The 19,088-nt window shown below is 35.1% G+C and overlaps 1 protein-coding gene across 4 annotated transcripts in view; it reads left to right on the plus strand.

Annotated features, from left to right (window-relative positions):
- The window catches only part of fer (fer (fps/fes related) tyrosine kinase), a 138,002-nt gene that overhangs the window by 58,314 nt on the left and 60,600 nt on the right, over positions 1-19,088 (plus strand). For all 4 annotated transcript variants that reach the window (XM_069187109.1, XM_069187110.1, XM_069187111.1 and 1 more), the window contains 3 exons: positions 1,338-1,433; positions 9,647-9,850; positions 11,002-11,124. In XM_069187109.1, coding sequence (XP_069043210.1) covers positions 1,338-1,433; positions 9,647-9,850; positions 11,002-11,124 — 423 coding nt within the window. The remainder of the gene's footprint in view (positions 1-1,337; positions 1,434-9,646; positions 9,851-11,001; positions 11,125-19,088) is intronic.

Genomic DNA, 19,088 nt, shown 5'->3' on the forward strand with positions numbered 1-19,088 from the left:
AATGAGTGTTTGTAGCAAACCTAAGGACAAGCCATCTTTCGTAGTCATTTTTATTATTATTAATAATGATGATTAAGAAATAAGCATGATATGATACAGTACTAGCATTCAGTCTGTAGACAGTATTCTATTTAATGGCTCTATTAGAAGCAGCATGAGCTGTTAAAAGACAGCACGTCTCCATTGCTATGCCCATTTTAAAATTGATGATTGCTCAAAATATCAGCACAAAGCTGCAGAAATGCAGTAATGGCAGGGCTAAACTTTTGCTTTTGCATGCTGGTGGGAAGCACATCAGAATGCACATATTGTTGTCGGACCATAACTTCTGTGATGTTAGGAAGAGTTATTTAGCTACTACTAATCCTCACGACTCATTTATCTGAAGAAGCTCCTTTATCTTGTCATTACCTGAGCTGCGTGAAATGAGCTGATCATCCCCAACCCTGGCAGGCCCACAAGCGCAAAGAGCCCTCTGTATCCATGGTGATGCAATGAGCAGTTTTAACTAGCCATTTAATCCCTTGATGTAAAAATCGACCTGTCAACGGACAAGGATCTGTTATCTTGAAAGGCTCATGATTCTCATTTGGCATGTCCTGTTTTAAGCTACAGTGGAGCTTGGATAAGGGCCTGGATGTTTTATTCATTACTATGTTCTAAAGCCATAAATGGTTGTGGTTTAATTATTATTTCAGTGGATATTTCAACCAATCGTGATACAGGGTACACCAGTTTTATGACTTTACAGTTTTTCTAGTTACCTCTATTTTATATAGCATTGTAGATGACAGTACATCCCAACTATAGATATGCATTTTGAGTCAATGACAGATGGTTGTTTATTTTTCTTCAGTCACAGTATAGATTAACTCTCAAATTTGATCTTGACACATTGAGTTTTATTTATGCAGAAGTGCACAACATAGTAAGCTTGCAGTATGAGGAGAAGTATGAGTTTACAGATTATTTATCTTATTTATTTTTCTGTCCTAGAGTATCGACCTTAGGGCAATTGACTAGTAAGCATTTGCACTGTGGTACTTTTTTAAGTTTGCCTTGTATCAGGGAAATGACAGTTTTTATCATGGCTTGGCTTTATCATTTCAGTGCCACAGAACAAGAAACACAGAAGTGCTGTCACAATTTGTTGTTTTTTTTTTACTGTAAATTCATGGGTAATTATGAAAGTGAATGGTTATCCTTACAAAAAAGTCTGTTCTTATCACAGTCATATTCCATTTTATTCCTTTTGAGCAGTTTTTTAATGTTTTCTTTTAAAGTGATTTCAGGTTAGGATTTACCCTAATGTGTACATTTCCTTATCTTTCTTCCAGGATAAAAGCAAAGACAAGATTTCAAAGTTTGACACCTTACGCCATTCCATTGCAGGAATAATTCGGTCCCCGAAGTCAGTCTTGGGCTCCTCATCAGTAAGTACCTGATATCTTTATGAAAGAATATCTAAAAGATAATCTCATACTTCAGATTTTTCCACAGTGTCATTAACACCATCTTAAACCTATTCCTGTAATTACTGAAACCTCAGATTTATGCGTAATTTATACCATGAACTCCCATACCATCATTAAAAAGAGTTATTATTTTTAGAACACACGTATTCTTTGAATTTACAATGCATTTTTGCTTATATCTTCTGTCGTTGAAATCCTAGGAGTTTCTGTACCCATTTAGTTTTGTTTTTGTAGTTGGTTGTCTGAAAGTGGATTTTGTTGTTTTTAAAGAACCTTCCTAATCTCCTAATTCCTTGGTCTTTGTGATAACTCTGTTGGGTAGTTGTATGCGAAAGAAACTTCTTGCACTTCTTTAGCCCAGGCAAAATAAGTTATTTTTGTCTTCTGTTTTCACATCAAGCTCTTTCTTGTGCTATCTGTCTTGGTATATCTTTCTTGAATTTTGCTGTGCTCATTTATGGATTGTAAAATTAGCTAAGCTTGAAGAAAGTAATTGAATTTTTTGCCACACAGGAAGTCCAAGCAATGATGAAATTAGATTAAAAAATGATAAAAATAATGCTTGATGGTCTATAATTCTGTGTATCCCAACACACTTTTGGCCTAAAAGAAACGATTCATTTACTGCATGATTTTAGCAGAGCTAGCCTATTGTTTTAAAAGGAATGGTCACATCATTGCTACAGATAACATTTTCCACATTTAATTGTAATTCAAACACTTGAATAAAATGGTTGTTGCTAAGAAAGTTAGATGTTCTCTAATCTTAGCCCTTTTGGAGAAATGAATATGCATTTGTTCAACATAAAGGCTGTGCTGTTTGTCTTCTGAGTGCATGAATTTGAGCAACATACTGGAATTAGCTATTCTTGCCAGATACTGTGACTCAGATGAAATTCGAGAAGAGCTGTGCTGCCTAAACTCATCCATGGCAAAACTACAGGGGAAGATATGGCTAGGACTTTTATTAATCATTTTAGGAAAGAGGAATTGACATCAAGAAAATACATTCTGGGACGAATGACAGTGCCCCTGCTCTGATCAAAAAACAGTATGTTTTTGTGAAGAACATTGTAAATCACAATGTGTACCCCACAATGAATTTTCATTGTATTATTCATCAGGAAATGTTCTTGTTGTTTGATCTGCCTTGATGCACAGGCAGTTTCAAACTTTACTACAAGCCTGAGATTGGAGAACTTGGCAAGGGAAAGGATCACACTAAAAAACATACATAAGTCTATTAATTTGGATATTGTTATATTTTCATATTTATTATTCATCAATATGTAAGTACACTTATAATTGACTTTAAAAAAGTATCGGTGGGAAGCAAATCTGTGATAAGTGCATGAACTAACTCTTGGCAGGCTCCTTCAGAAAGCTTTCTGACCCCTGTGTTATAGTATGGGAAACTCCAGGAAGAAATTCTGAGGGTTGGGGTAATGTTGGCAGCCAAGAGAAATTGACATTTTCATGGACATTTGAGGTGGTGGCAGAGAAGAGTGGTAGCTTGTTTTATTTGCAGTTCAGTTTCTGACATGTGTGGAGACACATCTTTGAGAATTATCCTGAGTGTTGCATTGTTCAGGTTAACAGCTGGGGCAGTGGAAGTGTTAAGATGTGGTGAAGAATCCTGTTTAATGTGAAAACATCTTTGGTATGGATTGAGGGCAAACGCGCTCAAGCTCAGCAATATGATGATGAACTCCCCGAGAGAGCACTTTTTTCTTTCCTTTGAGCCTCTCTTCTCTGGAAATGTTGATCAAAGGACAATCCAAAACTACATAGTGCTAGGCTTCACAAGGCTGTGAAGACCAAAATGTAATGTAGAGATCATGCAATGCCCAACATTTTTCTTGATATCCGTCCAAAAGAAGCAACTTGTCAATGCCCTCAAAAGGAAACAACCTGACAACTTTTACCATCTTTCAGAAATTGCACAGTAATAATGCCAAACAATCCCACAGCAGTTTATCAAGTGGCTGATCATGTCTGTGCCTTAAAACTACCAGGATTTAACTAAAAGTCAGAGAGGTTATGCCACAAAAGTTTGCAGTGTTGTCACTTTAAGTGTGTTGTGTTTAATCAGAACAATGTATAGATGATAGAGGCATGACTTCTGTTTAGCCTGGTTTTGGTCAGTACTGGGAAGGGAGACCATTAAGAAGAACATGTTGGTATTTTACATAGTGTTTGGACAACCAGTATGTGGATAACTTCCTTGTTAACCAGAATTTCCAATCCCATTTTACAGTATGGTGATGGAGGACACTGTGTCTTATGATTATAGGAAGTTAAGTTCTTCTAATTCAACCTTTAAACTGAGGACCTTACTACTCGATCTTTTACCCTTGTACAGTAGTTGTACAGTACAAGAGTATTATGGTTAAATTACCCTGTAGGATTGTATAATATTACCTAAAATTCCCTCTTAACTCAATTGCTAAAGTGCCTCACTCAAATATTTTCAAATATTCAAAAGGAATTTATATTTTTTGATCTGTGTTTTTGTTCACATTTTTATGTGAAATTGTTTAATGAAATCTTTAACATCTCAATATTGCATTTCTTTGTGCATCATTATATGTTTGAATGGCATGGTTCCACTTTAACTTAAGATGAACACAAGAAAACTATATTCTTAAATGCAGTAAATTGCATTTGATATTCTGTGCATCATTGCTTTTTGTGTACAGCATATAACAAATGAAAGTAACAAGGAAAGTCCCTCATAATATGAGTAATCCTGTGGTTTGGTCGACAACACCAACTGTAGGAACGATTCAGTAAGGCATTATAGTGTTTTAATTGAGCTCATTTATCAATAAAAGAGTAAGTAGTTTAATAATAATAAAAACAGGCAATTAGTTAAGAGGGAGATGGTTTGAATAAATTATTTTTAAAAATGCACTTCAATCACAGTTCTAATTAGTTGTTTGGCATTCAGGCCGGTATTAATAATGAAATTTATTGCTGCTGTTAACACCAATAATAAATCAAATGAAGTCTGGATTGTGACAAAAAGAACCAAAATATGCTTTTGCTTAAGCGTTTGTATCACACACATAAGCGGGTTTGGAACACCATTTACTCAGTATTCTCCTGTATTGGTAAGATGTACAATATGCTCTTTATTCTAGAAATCAGAAGTAGATGATTTTATTCTTTATTCTTTATCAATTAACTCTCTCCATAAACAATCTAAAATCTGTATAATATCAATGAAATGGATTGTTAGAGGACTGCTTATTTGGATTGTTTTCCATATTCTCTATACAAGGTATGGAGGATAATTCAAGGTGTGGTCAGACACCATAACAGTTTGATTAACATACAATTTTCAGGTTTTGACTATATTCAATTCGACTTACTGGAGAGTTGCAGCTGATGGTATGTGTAACAATTTCATGTTATACAAGGGGTATAAAAGTGTATGTTTTATACAAGATGCACACTTTATAAAATGTGTATAAAATTAATTGAGGCATGTAATGCAGTGCATGCATTGGCTTTGTGGTAAAATCTGAAAAGAACAGTGCAGATGGCTTGTACTACAGAGTTGTAGCAAAGGAGCTAACCATTCTGTATAATCACGATGCAAAATTACTCCTCATTTTGATTTCTTATTACCTTGATTTCTTAATTTACCTCTTTTATACATTTAATACTTACTGCATATCAAATTATTCAACTCAGAGGCCACTGCCTGGTGTCTTATTTTGCAGAATAATTATTCTTCAAATAACTTCCATCTGGAGATCGGAGTTTGTGATCTTGTTGACCTTTTCAGCCTTTAAATCTGGAGCAACTGATATCTCAGCCTTTTTGAGAGGTGGGGGGAAAGTAGTTGAGACGTTTTAAGACATGACTGTAGGAAAGTTACAGTAATTCCAATTACTGGACACCAGGTTGGATGCTGATTTTCTGATGAGGGGAGATGCTATAGAAGAATAAGCAGGCAGAACACATTTAGGGAAGCAAGAGAAAAAGAGCCTTAAAGAACTATATCTTGATGATTGGAACATTAGAAACAAGATATTGGATTTAGAAGCTGTATTAGCAAGCAACTATGATTTTATAGGAGTTACGGAAAGATGGCTTACAGAGAGAAATGAATTTGAATTTAATACAAGTGGAAAAAATTCAGTAGAGACCGAAAGTCGAAGAGGTGAGTGGGTAGTGATTCATATCAAAAATGGTACAGAGGGAAAAAACTTACAATTCTACGAGTACTTCTAAATCTTTATTGCTGAAACTGGAAATAAAATTTACAGTTTTAGCAATAGAAGTGTGATACAGACCAGGTAACATGCTCATAATGATGAATGAGATGTCAATTCCATACTGAAAAGTAGAAAAATGCAACATTCCAGCTGTTAAACCTTCTTCAGATGTAAGGGTGAGAGTGAAAGGGATAATAAATTATTCTTAAACTTGTATTACATCTTCCACCAGATCTCAGTGGTAGACTAATTTCTTTTCTGAACTTCTCCATTCAATTTACAGATTTTGTCTTTTCACACTTCTCCCCCAGATTTCCATTCGTTTGGATACTCTTTCTCACCTGCTGTGCCCATTCTTACATGTGCGGTAGTTTGTTCTCTTTTGATATTTATCCTAACAACTTTTCTCTCTCTCCCTCTTACCTGAGGAGGCTCAACAGCTGAAATGTTTTTTTTCTTTCTACTTTTTAGCACGGAATTAAAAAAGTTCCTGTGCAGCCTGTACTGTGACGCAGCTCCCCACTTGAGCCCAGTCATAATGATGCTTCATTATACAGTGCAATCACATCAGCATGTAGCAAGAAGGGTATCATATTATTAGGGGGATTTCAATTTTCCTCACATAGATGGAGATAAGCCAACTGGGAGCACAGATGCTGAAATTGAAATGATTGATATGGTGCACGCATTCTTTCTTTCCCAGCCTTTCAGAATACCAGCAAGGAAAAGGGCTTGCAATAATCCTTAATTTTGCAAGTGACCCAAATAAAACAAGAAAGGTAGAAGTACTGGGAAATTGTGACCACAATATAATAGCTTTTGATATATAATTAAGGTCTGGATAGTCTCAATCTAAGGTAAAAGTTGATTTGAGAAAAGATTGTAAGAGAAGGAGTTAAGAGAAAAGCTTAAGATAATTTAATTAAGTGAGGAATCTTTAGACAGTGTGACTATGCTTCAGAAAGGGGGTGGTACCAGACCTAAAATTGTCAAGTTAAAGGTTAAAAAAACATGATCTAGTTTAGTAGATTATTAAAAAACATAAAGAGAAAATCATGTTAACAATCATCAAAATTATCAAATTTAATGTAGAGAATCACCAAATGGACACAAATCTGGAGCAATATCAGATGAGACAATAGCTGGAAGGAAATATCTCTATAGGAGACAAATCTAATGCTCAGAGCTTTTTACGGTATTAGAGCAAAAGATCACCAATAGAAGTGTCATATAGATACAAAGGAGTCTGTTATGTAAGACAAAAAAGAATTGTGGTTTTCAGTTATTTTGCTTTGTCTTTCCAAAGAAGAAAATCAACTCAGCGAGTTAAGATTTTTGTCAATCCTGGGCCCCTTGCTCTTCAGCATTTACATGTTCCCACTTGGTCAGCTTTTAAGATCACATGGCCTCAGCTTTCATTTTTACGCTGACGATACTCAAATATACATCTATACCAAACCTGACACTGATATGGCTGTCTCTATTCTATCTAATTGCATCTCTGACATAAAAATTTGGATGACTCAAAACTTCCTTCATCTTAACTATGACAAGACTGAAGTCATGCTTATTGGTACCCCCCATCATCTTCGTAAAGCCAGTCCTGTGACCCTATCTGTAGATGGCTCTGTACTTGAGCTTCAATCAAAATTGAAAAACCTTGGGGTTATATTCGATTCTGGCTTAACATTCGACACACATGTACAGCATACTGTCAAAACATCTTTTTTTCACCTTAGAAATATCGCAAGACTGCGCCCTATGCTATCATTAACTGTGGCTGAAAAGCTGATCAACATATTTGTATTCTCTCTTATTGACTACTGCAATGCTCTACTCGCTGGGGTATCTAAATCTACTCTGAACAAATTGCAGTATGTCCAAAATTCAGCAGCCAGAATCCTGACTAGGTCTAGTGCAAGTGTTCACATTACTCCTATCCTGGAGTCCTTGCACTGGCTTCCGGTCAAATTCCGCCTAGACTTTAAAATCCTCATGCTCACCTATAAGGCTTTACATGGCTTGGCACCTCAATACCTGTCTGAACTTTTATCGCCCTCGCAATCTCCACTCTTCAAATTCTGCCCTCCTTACTGTCCCCCAGGCCCGTCTACATTGTATGGGCGACAGGGCCTTCTCCTGCTATGCCCCCAAGCTCTGGAACTCTTTGCCCAAGGATATCAGAGAGTCACCTTCTCTAAACTCCTTCAAATCCAGACTCAAAACCTTCTTCTTTAGCAAAGCCTTTACTTAACTGGTTCCATTCTTCACCCCTCTGCTCTTCTTAATACCACCTTCCACGGTGTGCTCTATTGTTATTGTTGTATTGTTGTAATTTTAATTGTGTCCGATCTTGTGAAGTCTTCTTATTTATTGTTGTAGTCTTCTTATTTATTGTTAATGTCATCCTTTAAAGGTGCTATATAAATAAAAATAAAGTTTATTATTATTATTATTAAAAAACATTTTTATGTACTTATGTATTCATATAGAATAGACCCTTTGCATTCACCATTATAAAACTATCTCTAATGATAGTTATCACCCTTTAGCCAATTTTAATCATTACGATGCTTGTGAGTAAGCACTGAAGGAGTTTAGTTTAAAAAGAAACTGCATGGCATTGTGATCATGATGTGCATGTTTGTATTAATACGCAGCCCAGGTGGACCAACATTGGTGGAATAAGACTGACATTTTTGTTTGTTATAAATTCAGGTATTTAGATGTGAAACTTAATTGGTAAATGTTTCATGATCTCTTTTCTTTATTAATAAAATCTTTACAAGATGTGTGTCAAGCAAGCACAAGTGAAATGGATCTTGTCCAGTAAAATTATCTGGCATGATTTTCTTCTTGTAGTATGGTATTCTTTGGATTTAAACAAAATTCTTAGTCTTTCATTAAATATATGTATGTGTGTTGTTTTTAATATACAGAGGCTTGTTTCTTGCTGCTCAAGTATAAATTGCTTTTATATTGATTTAATCCAAAAATAATCACATATGTTAATTCATTCATCTGTTAAGCTGGTTTACTGTGATAATATACAGACAATAATCAGTGGTATCTGATTAGTATCTTATATATTATATCATAGTGCAAACTATATAGTGAAAAAAATTTCATAATCATATCGAGGCTCATCATCTCTACAGGATAACGTTTCAACATAGTTAAAATCTGCTTTAAAAGGCTTTTTTATAAAGATGATTTTATTACCTTTAAATGAGCCCAATGGGACTTCCAAATGAACTGCAATGTGTTTCAAAATAATTTACACTTTGCATGCAGTAAATTTAATCATGCCTGCATTATTAAATACCATTTCATTGTATTACAGTGATGAACCAGTATCTTATTTCCCCCTTTTTGCTAACATTGGAGGCAATACACAAAAATACCGTACTGTATGTGTGTGAATTTCATGTGTTAGTATTTATAATTTTGTATATGCATTATAGACATGTTCAAAATAGACATTTAAAATCACTTTCATAAATTAAGCGTATCAAAAGAAAAAAACGGTCTTAAAAATCAACTGTAATTGGTTTTATTACATGCCTTAGATATTTAAACATTACAAATCTAATGTTATTCACTTCATTAAAATTCAGTGTGAATATTAACCTCTTTTAAAAAGTAAGGAGCATGCAGTACTGAAAAGCACTGGCTTTGCTAGGACAGTTAGACATCCCAGAAGCTTATGACTGCATGTGGTGATGACTCTGCTAAACATGATTCATATTCAACTGAAATGTGTATCTGACAAATGAATAAACAACAGTCACAAGGCATTCCATGTATTTACCTTCAGACACTATAAACAGACTGTATGATGCACATTAATTGGCTTATGTAACTTTGGCTTCAATTAAATGTGAATTACTCTTTGGGCTGGGTAAGAAACCAAATATATTAAACTATTATTGCTCTATTTTTCAGTTCTTTGATGTGATTCCTACCAGTGAGAAGCCATTAGGAGATCAAGAATGGTATCACGGCGCCATCCCAAGAATAGAGGCTCAGGAACTATTGAAACAGCAAGGTGACTTTCTAGTCCGGGAGAGCCATGGCAAACCAGGGGAATATGTGCTGTCTGTTTTTTCTGATGGACAACGCAGGCACTTTATAATTCAGTTCGCAGATGTAAGTATTACAACGACAACAACAAAAAAGATACTACATCTATTCATTTTCTCCCATTGCAAATGATCCTTGGATTAAACGTCATTAAAATGCAGTGTGAGTATGTGTTAGTTGTACATGGACAGATTATCGAGGGTGCACTTTTTAAGAATTCCTCATCTGCTAGCACAAATCTTTCAGAAAGTGTATGGGTTGCTCCTGTTACAAGAAATGCATGAAAAACTGTGCAGCTGTCTGCTATCAAGTAATTTCTAGATGTAGAAATTACTTAAATTGTACTTAAAATGTTGGCTAGATATTTCTTATATCCTTTCACAGAATGACTATTATATTTTAACTGTATTGGTCACTGTAGTAATAATGTGTTTTTAGTTGCCAATATACTGTAATTAAATAATGCTGTGCAGTTATATGCTGGTTTTAACAGTTACGTTTAAATTAAAAAAGCGAGATTTATTATAAGAGAATAATCAAATTCGAAAGAAAGTTCGATGAATATTTTTCAAAAACCTGTAATAAGTCTGAAAGTCGAAGCAGATGCAACCTTCTATAGATAGTCACTCTGAACTTTGTTTATTTGTGCAAATGATGGCAAAATTAAACAAGTCAGATGGGCTAAATGATTTTCTCTTTTTCAAACTTATTTTTTTAAATAAAATGGCAGAGGAGTAAAGAATTGATGTCAGTCAAGAGGCTGTATCACAGGCCAGAGTCAGCACCAGATCAAGCGTTCTGACAAGCACAATCTACTGGGCATTCAGACAACAATTCTAGTGCACCGAATCAAACTCTGCAAATGAAAGCCTTCAGAGTTGAAGCTACCCATCTACTTCATTAATATCTTGAAGGCAGGCTTCCATGCCAAAAGAATAGAATAATACATGAATTCTTAAATTAAAAGCTGCAAATATAAACAATTTAGAGCTTGTTTATTGGTTTTACTGTTTCCACGGTACTTTACAAAAGAGGTGTCATGTTTTGTTTTATGTGTATAAAATGTCACATATCTGTATGACAGCTAAAGAGAGTATTGTTTAATCTTCTTTAAATTTGTATGACTGCTCAATTTACTGACAATTTTAAGTTTACTGCATGTTTCACTGTTGAGAAATTACTTTTATTTTATGTGTTTATTGTTTTAATTTCCTCAGAATCAGTATCGATTTGAAGGAACTGGTTTTGCAACGATCCCCCAGTTAATAGAACACCACTATACAACAAAGCAAGTTATTACCAAGAAGTCAGGAGTTGTGCTACTGAATCCTGTTGTCAAGGTAAAATTCTATGTATATATTCTTAAAATCTTATACACCCCCTCCCCCAAAAGGAAGTAAAGGTCAGTGTCCTCATGGAATGGTTGTGTACCCTTTAATATATTGAATTAGTTTGGAAAATATATACAGTACAAGCCTGGTTAGGGTCTTGAATTAAAGAGAACCCCCGTTGAACATGCTGTCTGACACTTTAGGTTTTTTATAGTCTTACTCAGTGCACACACTAGAAAGAAATATCTTCTCTAAAATATCTACCTTGGTTAAAAAATTGAAAGTAATTGAATAAATATAAAAACAATCTGCATGAATTAAATGAAGGTGGGACCTGGAATGGCTCTCTCAGCCTTCCAAAAAATGTAAAATAAATAATTAAAGAAAAAAGTAAATACATTTCTATTTTTACTGTTGTATTTCACTACTGCTGGTCCTAGTGAGGCTTCTTATAATGTTTACAGTTTCAAAAAAAGTGTACATTTTTGCACTATTCTTTTAGTTACAGAATTTACAGTATTTTATAGGCTTACATCTAGGTTTACATATAGGTTTAAATCTTGAATTGTCAGAATTTGCTGAATGACAGCTGTTTTATTCTATTAGATTTTATATTTTCTATAGCCAGTCAATTTTAATGTAGAGGGGAGCTTTAATAGACATTTCACTACAATTGTTATTGTTATGTTTCGGGAAAACATTCTTTATGGATTTCAGTTAATTTTTGCTTTTGCGCTTGCATTTTTCTGGAGAACTGATAAATTATCGATTTACTTTGGTGCTTCTGTTATCTGAAACGTGAGATGAGCATTCCTATGGAAAAAAAGTACATTTGTGTTTTTTTTTGTGAGATGCAGTCCTTGGTGTTATGTTTTGATTTTGCTGGTAAAAATACATATTATTCACCCATTGTGCAGTTTCTGTTTAATGTGCTGTTGTCAGCATTACACTTTTAATGTGTTTACTATGAAATAGTTTCACTGATGTGACAACAAGCTTAAATACTGTGTATAGAGGATATAGGAGACCACTTGCATTTCTTGCACTTGCATATAGTTCTGTGAAATGATTAAACAATGTTGTTTTATAATAATAATAAACTTTATTTTATATAGCACCTTTAAAGGTGGCTTCTCAAAGTGCTTAACAGAATGACAACAGCAACAACAACAATTAAAAATAGACAAAAAATACACAAGATAAACACGATGAGAATACGCAGTAGATGGTGGAACTAAATATAGTAGAAGCAGCGGGGTGAAGAATGGAACCAGTTAAGTAAAGGCTCTTCTAAAGAAGAAGGTTTTGAGTCTGGATTTGAAGGAGAGAGTTCCAGAGCTAAGGGGCATAACAGGAGAAGGCCCTGTCACCCATGGAGTGTAGACGGGCTTGGGGGACAGTTAGGAGACCAAAATTAGAGGAGTGAAGGCTACGAAATGGGGAGTAGGGCGATAATAGATCAGACAGGTGCCAAGCCATGCAGAGCCTTATAGGTGAGCATGAGGATTTTGAAGTCGACATGAAACTTGACAGGAAGCCAGTGCAAGGACTACAGGATAGGAATAATGTGATCACTTGCACTAGACTTGGTCACGATTCTGGCTGCTGAAATTTGGACATCCTGGAGTTTGTTCAATGTGGATTTAGATACCCCAGCGAGTAGAGCATTACAGTAGTCTATTCGGGAGAAGAAAAATGTGTTGATCAGCTTTTCAACCGCAGTAAGTGATAACATAGGGTGTAGTCTAGTGATGTTTTTGAAGTGAAAAAAATGTTTTAACAATATGCTGCACATGTGGGTCGAATGTTAAGCCTGAATTAAATATTTACCCCAAGGTTTGTCAATTTAGACTGTAACTCAAGTACAGTACCATCCACAGACAGGGTTGATGGGGGGGGACAATAAGCATGACTTCAGTCTTGTCACAGTTAAGATGAAAGAAATTTTAGGTAATGTTTTAGGTAATGAAAAGTGTAGCATTGAAAGCAAATGTTGTCAGATATGCCTATCTGCGGGTCTGTACTTTTAAAATACCATACCTGTATTGCACAGAATCCCTAGAAAGATGTGATAAAGTGAGCTGTGTCTTCTTACGAGATATGCGCAGGACAATGAAAATGAGGTGTAAGATAGTTTTGATCTTAGGTTGGGAAATAGCATTATGCCTGGCTACTGAGGATTCTAAGCACCTGGTATGTTACAGTATAGCCATGTAGTCAATTCAAGTCTTGGGTGATGCTCCAGCTGCTTAGGATTCTAGAAATTGAACCTTTTTTTTGGAACAAACTGCCCAGTTATTATGTGTATGGAAGTTCCTTGGATCTTGCAAGAAAAATGATCCAAGAAAAAAAAGATTTTTTTTATGAGAAAACTTTTTTTCTTGAAATATTTGATGAGATTATATTTTTGAAAGAGCAGGGAGTAGGCATTTTCTGTTAAAATACTCTCTGACCTGACAATATTGTGCGTCTTCTATTATGTTAATGTAGTTATTGTGGGAAGCAGTAATTTGATTTTAACTCTACATTGCTTAGACAATTCAAACTAGTGATTAAGATGTTCAAAAGCTGTTTAGTTTTATATTGATATTTGTCCTAGGAAAATAATTATGTATTACTTTTTATATTTTCTGTTTAATTGACAAATGTGCATACATTTCTATTTGCAGAAAATGTGATCCATATTATGAGAGCAATAAAATGGCCAGAATACTGATTCATACTCAACCTATACACAGGTGATACACTCACCTGTCTGTTACATCTTACTTAACCTGTCATTATTATGTACTCATGAGCTTGAATTTGTACAGTCTGTACTCTTTCTGGTCTCTTTGTACAGTATAGTTTATTAATATGGTGATCAACTCCAAGTGTATTATGTAAGTAGGTCTCATGGGAGCATTTTACAGCTAGCCCTTCCAGCAGTTTATCATATCTACTAGTTCATCTCTGTGATTTACTTTATTCTGACCTGTTGGTAAATGAAATAAGCTTCCTCTGTTGTTATTTTACTAGAACCTACTTATATACAGTGGATTTAGATGAATTAATCTTAAGCTGTGGACAAAGTGTAGACATTGATTAAAAAACCTTCTGAAGAAAAAATATATTGTACTCTTTGAATGCTTGTGGTTTCTCTGAAGAATTTCTTAACAGTGTTCACATCTGTTCACAAGAAAGTTTTCACAGGGCTTGGATATTTATTTTATTCAAATAGGGAATGTTGTGTTGTGTGATAATTCTAGGATTTGAACTCCACTGTAGTCATAGATTGAGCATTGTGATTTGTTTCATGCAGAGATGTTAAATGTAATGTTACTTCTTCTGAGAGGCCTCTCTCCTGCATAATTTCTGTCTCCTTTCCATTGGCTGAGGTACTTAGGGAGGGTGTGGAAAGAAAGTTGTTAATTTACTTGGCTGACATGTTTATTTAAAGCAATCTGAGCAAACTACTTTGTTCAAGGATACATCAGCAATGTCCCTTTTCTAATCACAGGCTAATCAAAAGTGTTCAAGGATCTATGAACCTTCCAATTATGAGCCGATATTGAAAACCTCCTTTTTGTGAACAGAGGTGTTGAGCATTGCATGTGCTGTCACTTCCCTAGTGCGCTGTGTTTGAGTCAGCAAGCTAGTCCTTGAAAGTCTATTCTGTGAAATTTCTCACAAGGAATTAATAGCAGCCTTCATCTGATTTTAAGTAATTTTCCACTCCATTTTTGTGAGGAAATATTGCCTTTGGTGTTGATATTTAAAATGTGTTCTGCCTCACTTGAGTGATGAGATGGATTTCTGGTTTTCTTTATTTTTTATATTTTTTTTCTTATTTCAGCAAATTCCTGGCACTTTTGTGTAGGTTATTTGTATAGATTTTTTTTTAATATTTCCTGTTTCATTCCTGCCTGCTAAGAGGGTAGAGCTAATGTGTAAGAGTTTGCATGTTTCCTTGAAGATTAGTTTTTGCATAATATAACATCCACCATCATCCCAAATATGATTTGTATAAATTTGAGTATTCATAGCTTTCAATTTGTAATAGGTCACTACTCAGAAGTTTAGCTGCCTTACTTTGCTGAATTCAAGCCATTTGTAGTTAAAGAATTGTTAAATTGTTAATTTATATTCCTTCCTTTAGTTTGAGGTATGTGCTTACTTTCTTTTGCTAGCATGGTGCCTTTGAACTATTTATCAAAAGTTTATTTTTATAAAATGTTTATGTGAAATCAGACTTTTTACAGCCAAAAATAAATTGTGATAATCTGGTTTACAAATAAACAAGTTCTATATCATACTGCTTTGCACATAAAGTAACAGCAAAAAACACTGATATTTATTTGTCTTGTCTTTGGTAGTACTTCATACTATTTAATAATGGAGATGTTACTAGATCTCACGTTTGCTGTTTGAACACTTTTGTAGCGAAGGCAAAGCAAAGATGTCATAATAATGTTACCTGTATCTTGTGCCTTGCACGTGTAGAAGACTGACAAAACTGCTAGTGTGTTATGTAATGTAAATTACTGTTTAATTTTCTACACTGAAAACAAACTCATTGCGGGGTAGGTGGGGGGACTTTGGTGACAGCTGTGAAAAATATTTCATACTGGCTTTCATATTTCATACTGGCTTTCATATTTCATAGTATCTTGACATGATGTAAAAAATATTTGTATGTTTTCTTCCAATTGTTAAACAGTGCAAATACATTAATTCACTATATTTTAGCAGCCCATATCTAAACACTAGAAAATCTCCCTCTGTTGAAAACATGCACTTTCAATATTCATTCATGATATACAGATGCAGCCATTCAAAATGCGTGGGCGATACCGCATTATTTTCCGGTACGCTGTACGCAGTCTACCGCGAGTTACCAGTAAATACCGCGAGTTACCGGTAAATACCGGTAGTTACCGTAAATTCTCCTATAATACAGCAAGCAAAATAATAGTATCCGGAATTTCCGCAGGGTGGAGCTAATAAAGCTCAACCTCTCATATTTGAGCTGTCGCCATCAAAGTCTTTAACGAAGATATTACTAATAGTATTAATAATGAATGACCTTGGACAAGCTGTAAGTGTAAACTCAAAGTATTGCCCTGGTCCACATTCTTTTTTTCATTGACCGTCTTTGTATAAGTAACACCACAGCATTTCGCAATCACACATTTGTTTCCAATCATACAAAGTACAGTAATTTTTGAGAATCGATTCACCATGCCTTTCACATGCTCATAAAAGAGATTGATTTAGGAACATAAACATATTACCGTATGCAAACTGTACTGTATACAGTATGTATATGTATATTTAATGTCTTAACTGTGCTCGTTTAAGTATTGAATATTTATATGGAATTTTACCACTGAAGGGAAATCTTAGTGCCTGAGCATAAAAAGAATAAGAGCGTGTGAAGGCCATAAACAATATTAATATTGGAACTTAAACATACAGTATATGGCTGGTCTCGGTACTTTAAAGAAGACATACACACCAGTATTCCATTTCTCCCTAAACATTTTAAGCATTGAAGTCTTTAATGGGACACCGGAGTCAACAAGCATACTTTTAGAATTTGATTAAAAGGGATTATAATATGGAATCGCGTATCTCAAGAAATTAATAACGATATGATTATATTCGTACTGCGACAGGGCTGTGTAGGGCTGTTTCACCTCTCTCTTCATGCGACTTCCTTTGTAGCCCACTGGTCTACGTGCCCGATTACCAACTCACGGGTTGTGTGTTCAAATCCAGCTGGTGCTGGACTTTTCTTTTAACAAACATTTCTTCGAAAAAATAGAATAGCAATATTATGGACAATCAATTGACTTTTATATTTCAAAATATCACAACATGATCGATTCTAAGTCATTTTTGGTAGCAATGAATGGTCACCTTCTTCCCTTCTGACAACGGTCCCTGCGTCCGCTTCCTGCTTCTATTGTGTGTGTGTGGGGGGGATTCCTTCAGATCTCCCTTCAGATTTAAAAGGTTATTAATCATATCTTTGGTGTCGCATCTTACAAGTGCAGCTGATCTTTTGCTGCCTGGGTGGGTCAACTATCACAAAGCTTTAGAGAACCTAACATTTCTATTATCAACAAATTGTAAATTTGTAATAGAGTAAATTTTTATAGAGAAATGGAGGCTGGACAGTATGTGTTACAATATAAACATTTGTATTGATTTAAATCATGTTTTGATTTAAATCGCAAACGCGTGTTTAATTATATATGTTTTTTTAATCATAATCAGACTAATGCAACATAAATTGATACAGTATCTTTGTCTTTTAAGTATCTTAATAAACTTTCAGCATAGCTTTCTACCCGTTTAGATTAATTTTGGGATCAAACGTGGAAGGATTAGATTGTAATCGTTTATATTTTTCAAATACGTTTTAGAAAAGTGTAATCTATACATGCCCAGACTGTACGCCTTCCTAAACCCAGCCCTGACCACTTTCACTCCTGTCCCGCACACCCCAGCCGGGCGATCTTCGGCCTCTGCCTGGGACGAATGTATATTTTGATATTTACACCCGGTGCGGCACCAAGGGAGCGTCTGCATTTATAACTTAGTTTTTAAAATTAGTCAAGCAATATGAAGCATCTCCTTTTACTTTTAAGTCCCTTAAATACATTGAGCACAGCTTTCTCACCACTTAGATTACTTTTTGATACCATCCTTACACAAAGCAGAAACTTCTTGTATTTTCCGATGACATACAGTACAAGTGGAAAGATTACGTATTTTAATCGTCTTTAATTTTGTTACGTTATACGTTTTAGGAACGTTTCATCTATACAAACACCACAAAACTATTCTCGATTGTATTTCTGAATGTTATGTTGGACCTACAGTAGTTTACTGCTTTAAATACATCGAATTAAGAAAGTTAGGTGTAGCACTTTAGATCTTTTTTTCTGAACCGGGGAAAATCTGATCATGTTTCTCTATAACAATAATAAAAGACATTATTTTACATATCAAGTGGCATCTCAAAGCAATAAAGAAGATGGAAAAACAGTTAAAAGGGACCAAAGTAAATACCAGACAAATGTAAACGCGTTTTTAATAAAATGCTTTTATTCATTCAGCAGAGAGTGAGAGGGACATCGACACAATGCATCGACAAAAGTCTGCATTTTCAGGAGTGTCTCTAGCCTCCAAATCCTCCCCAGTAATGCGTCGTACTGCTCCCGCTGCTGCCGAAAAGTCTCCACACAGGTGCCTTTTGCCGAAGTCGGGAGACATTAGAGGCTTGCCACACCCGGAGTGTTAAACCAATGCATTAGCATGTCAAAGCCCATTGAGGACCCGGGTGCAATAATTGTTTTGTCCCTTGATTTACTGATCTGCATTAATTACAGAAATCGAGTTCCTGCTCTTTGCAGATGACCTGGTCCTGCTGTCGCCCACAGAACAGAGGCTGCCGCAGTGAAAATGTTTTTTATTATTGTTATAGAGAAACATGATCAGATTTTCCCCGGTTCAGAAAAAAAGATCTAAAGTACTGTACTGTATACTAGTTTGTCACTCTTCTCATCCCCTCTTTGCTAAATGGCTTTTGAGTAGAGTCACATGAAGACAGAGGTGAAACAGCCCTACACAGCCCTGTCGCAGTACACGAATATAATTATATCTTATTAATTTCTTGAGATACGCGATTCTTTTAATACAGTCTTTGCTGTGCTCTAGAGGATCCTTGTGATATTTCGAGCTCTGGTTGAATGATAAGTGTCGCAGTTTAAATAATTTTCGTAGTTAGAAATTATGGAACGCTCTGTTAAAAGCAAGGGAGTTTTTATGTCCGTTGCAGTTTTTTTGCAACATGAATATAATTATCTCGTTATTAATTTCTTGAGATACGCGATTCCATATTTTATTCCCTTTTAATCAAATTCTAAAAGTATGCTTGTTGACTCCGGTATCACGTTAGTTAAAGACTTCGATGCTTAAAATGT

This window comes from Lepisosteus oculatus, chromosome 3 (genome assembly GCF_040954835.1).
Source record: "Lepisosteus oculatus isolate fLepOcu1 chromosome 3, fLepOcu1.hap2, whole genome shotgun sequence".
In the NCBI taxonomy this organism is placed as follows: domain Eukaryota; kingdom Metazoa; phylum Chordata; class Actinopteri; order Semionotiformes; family Lepisosteidae; genus Lepisosteus; species Lepisosteus oculatus.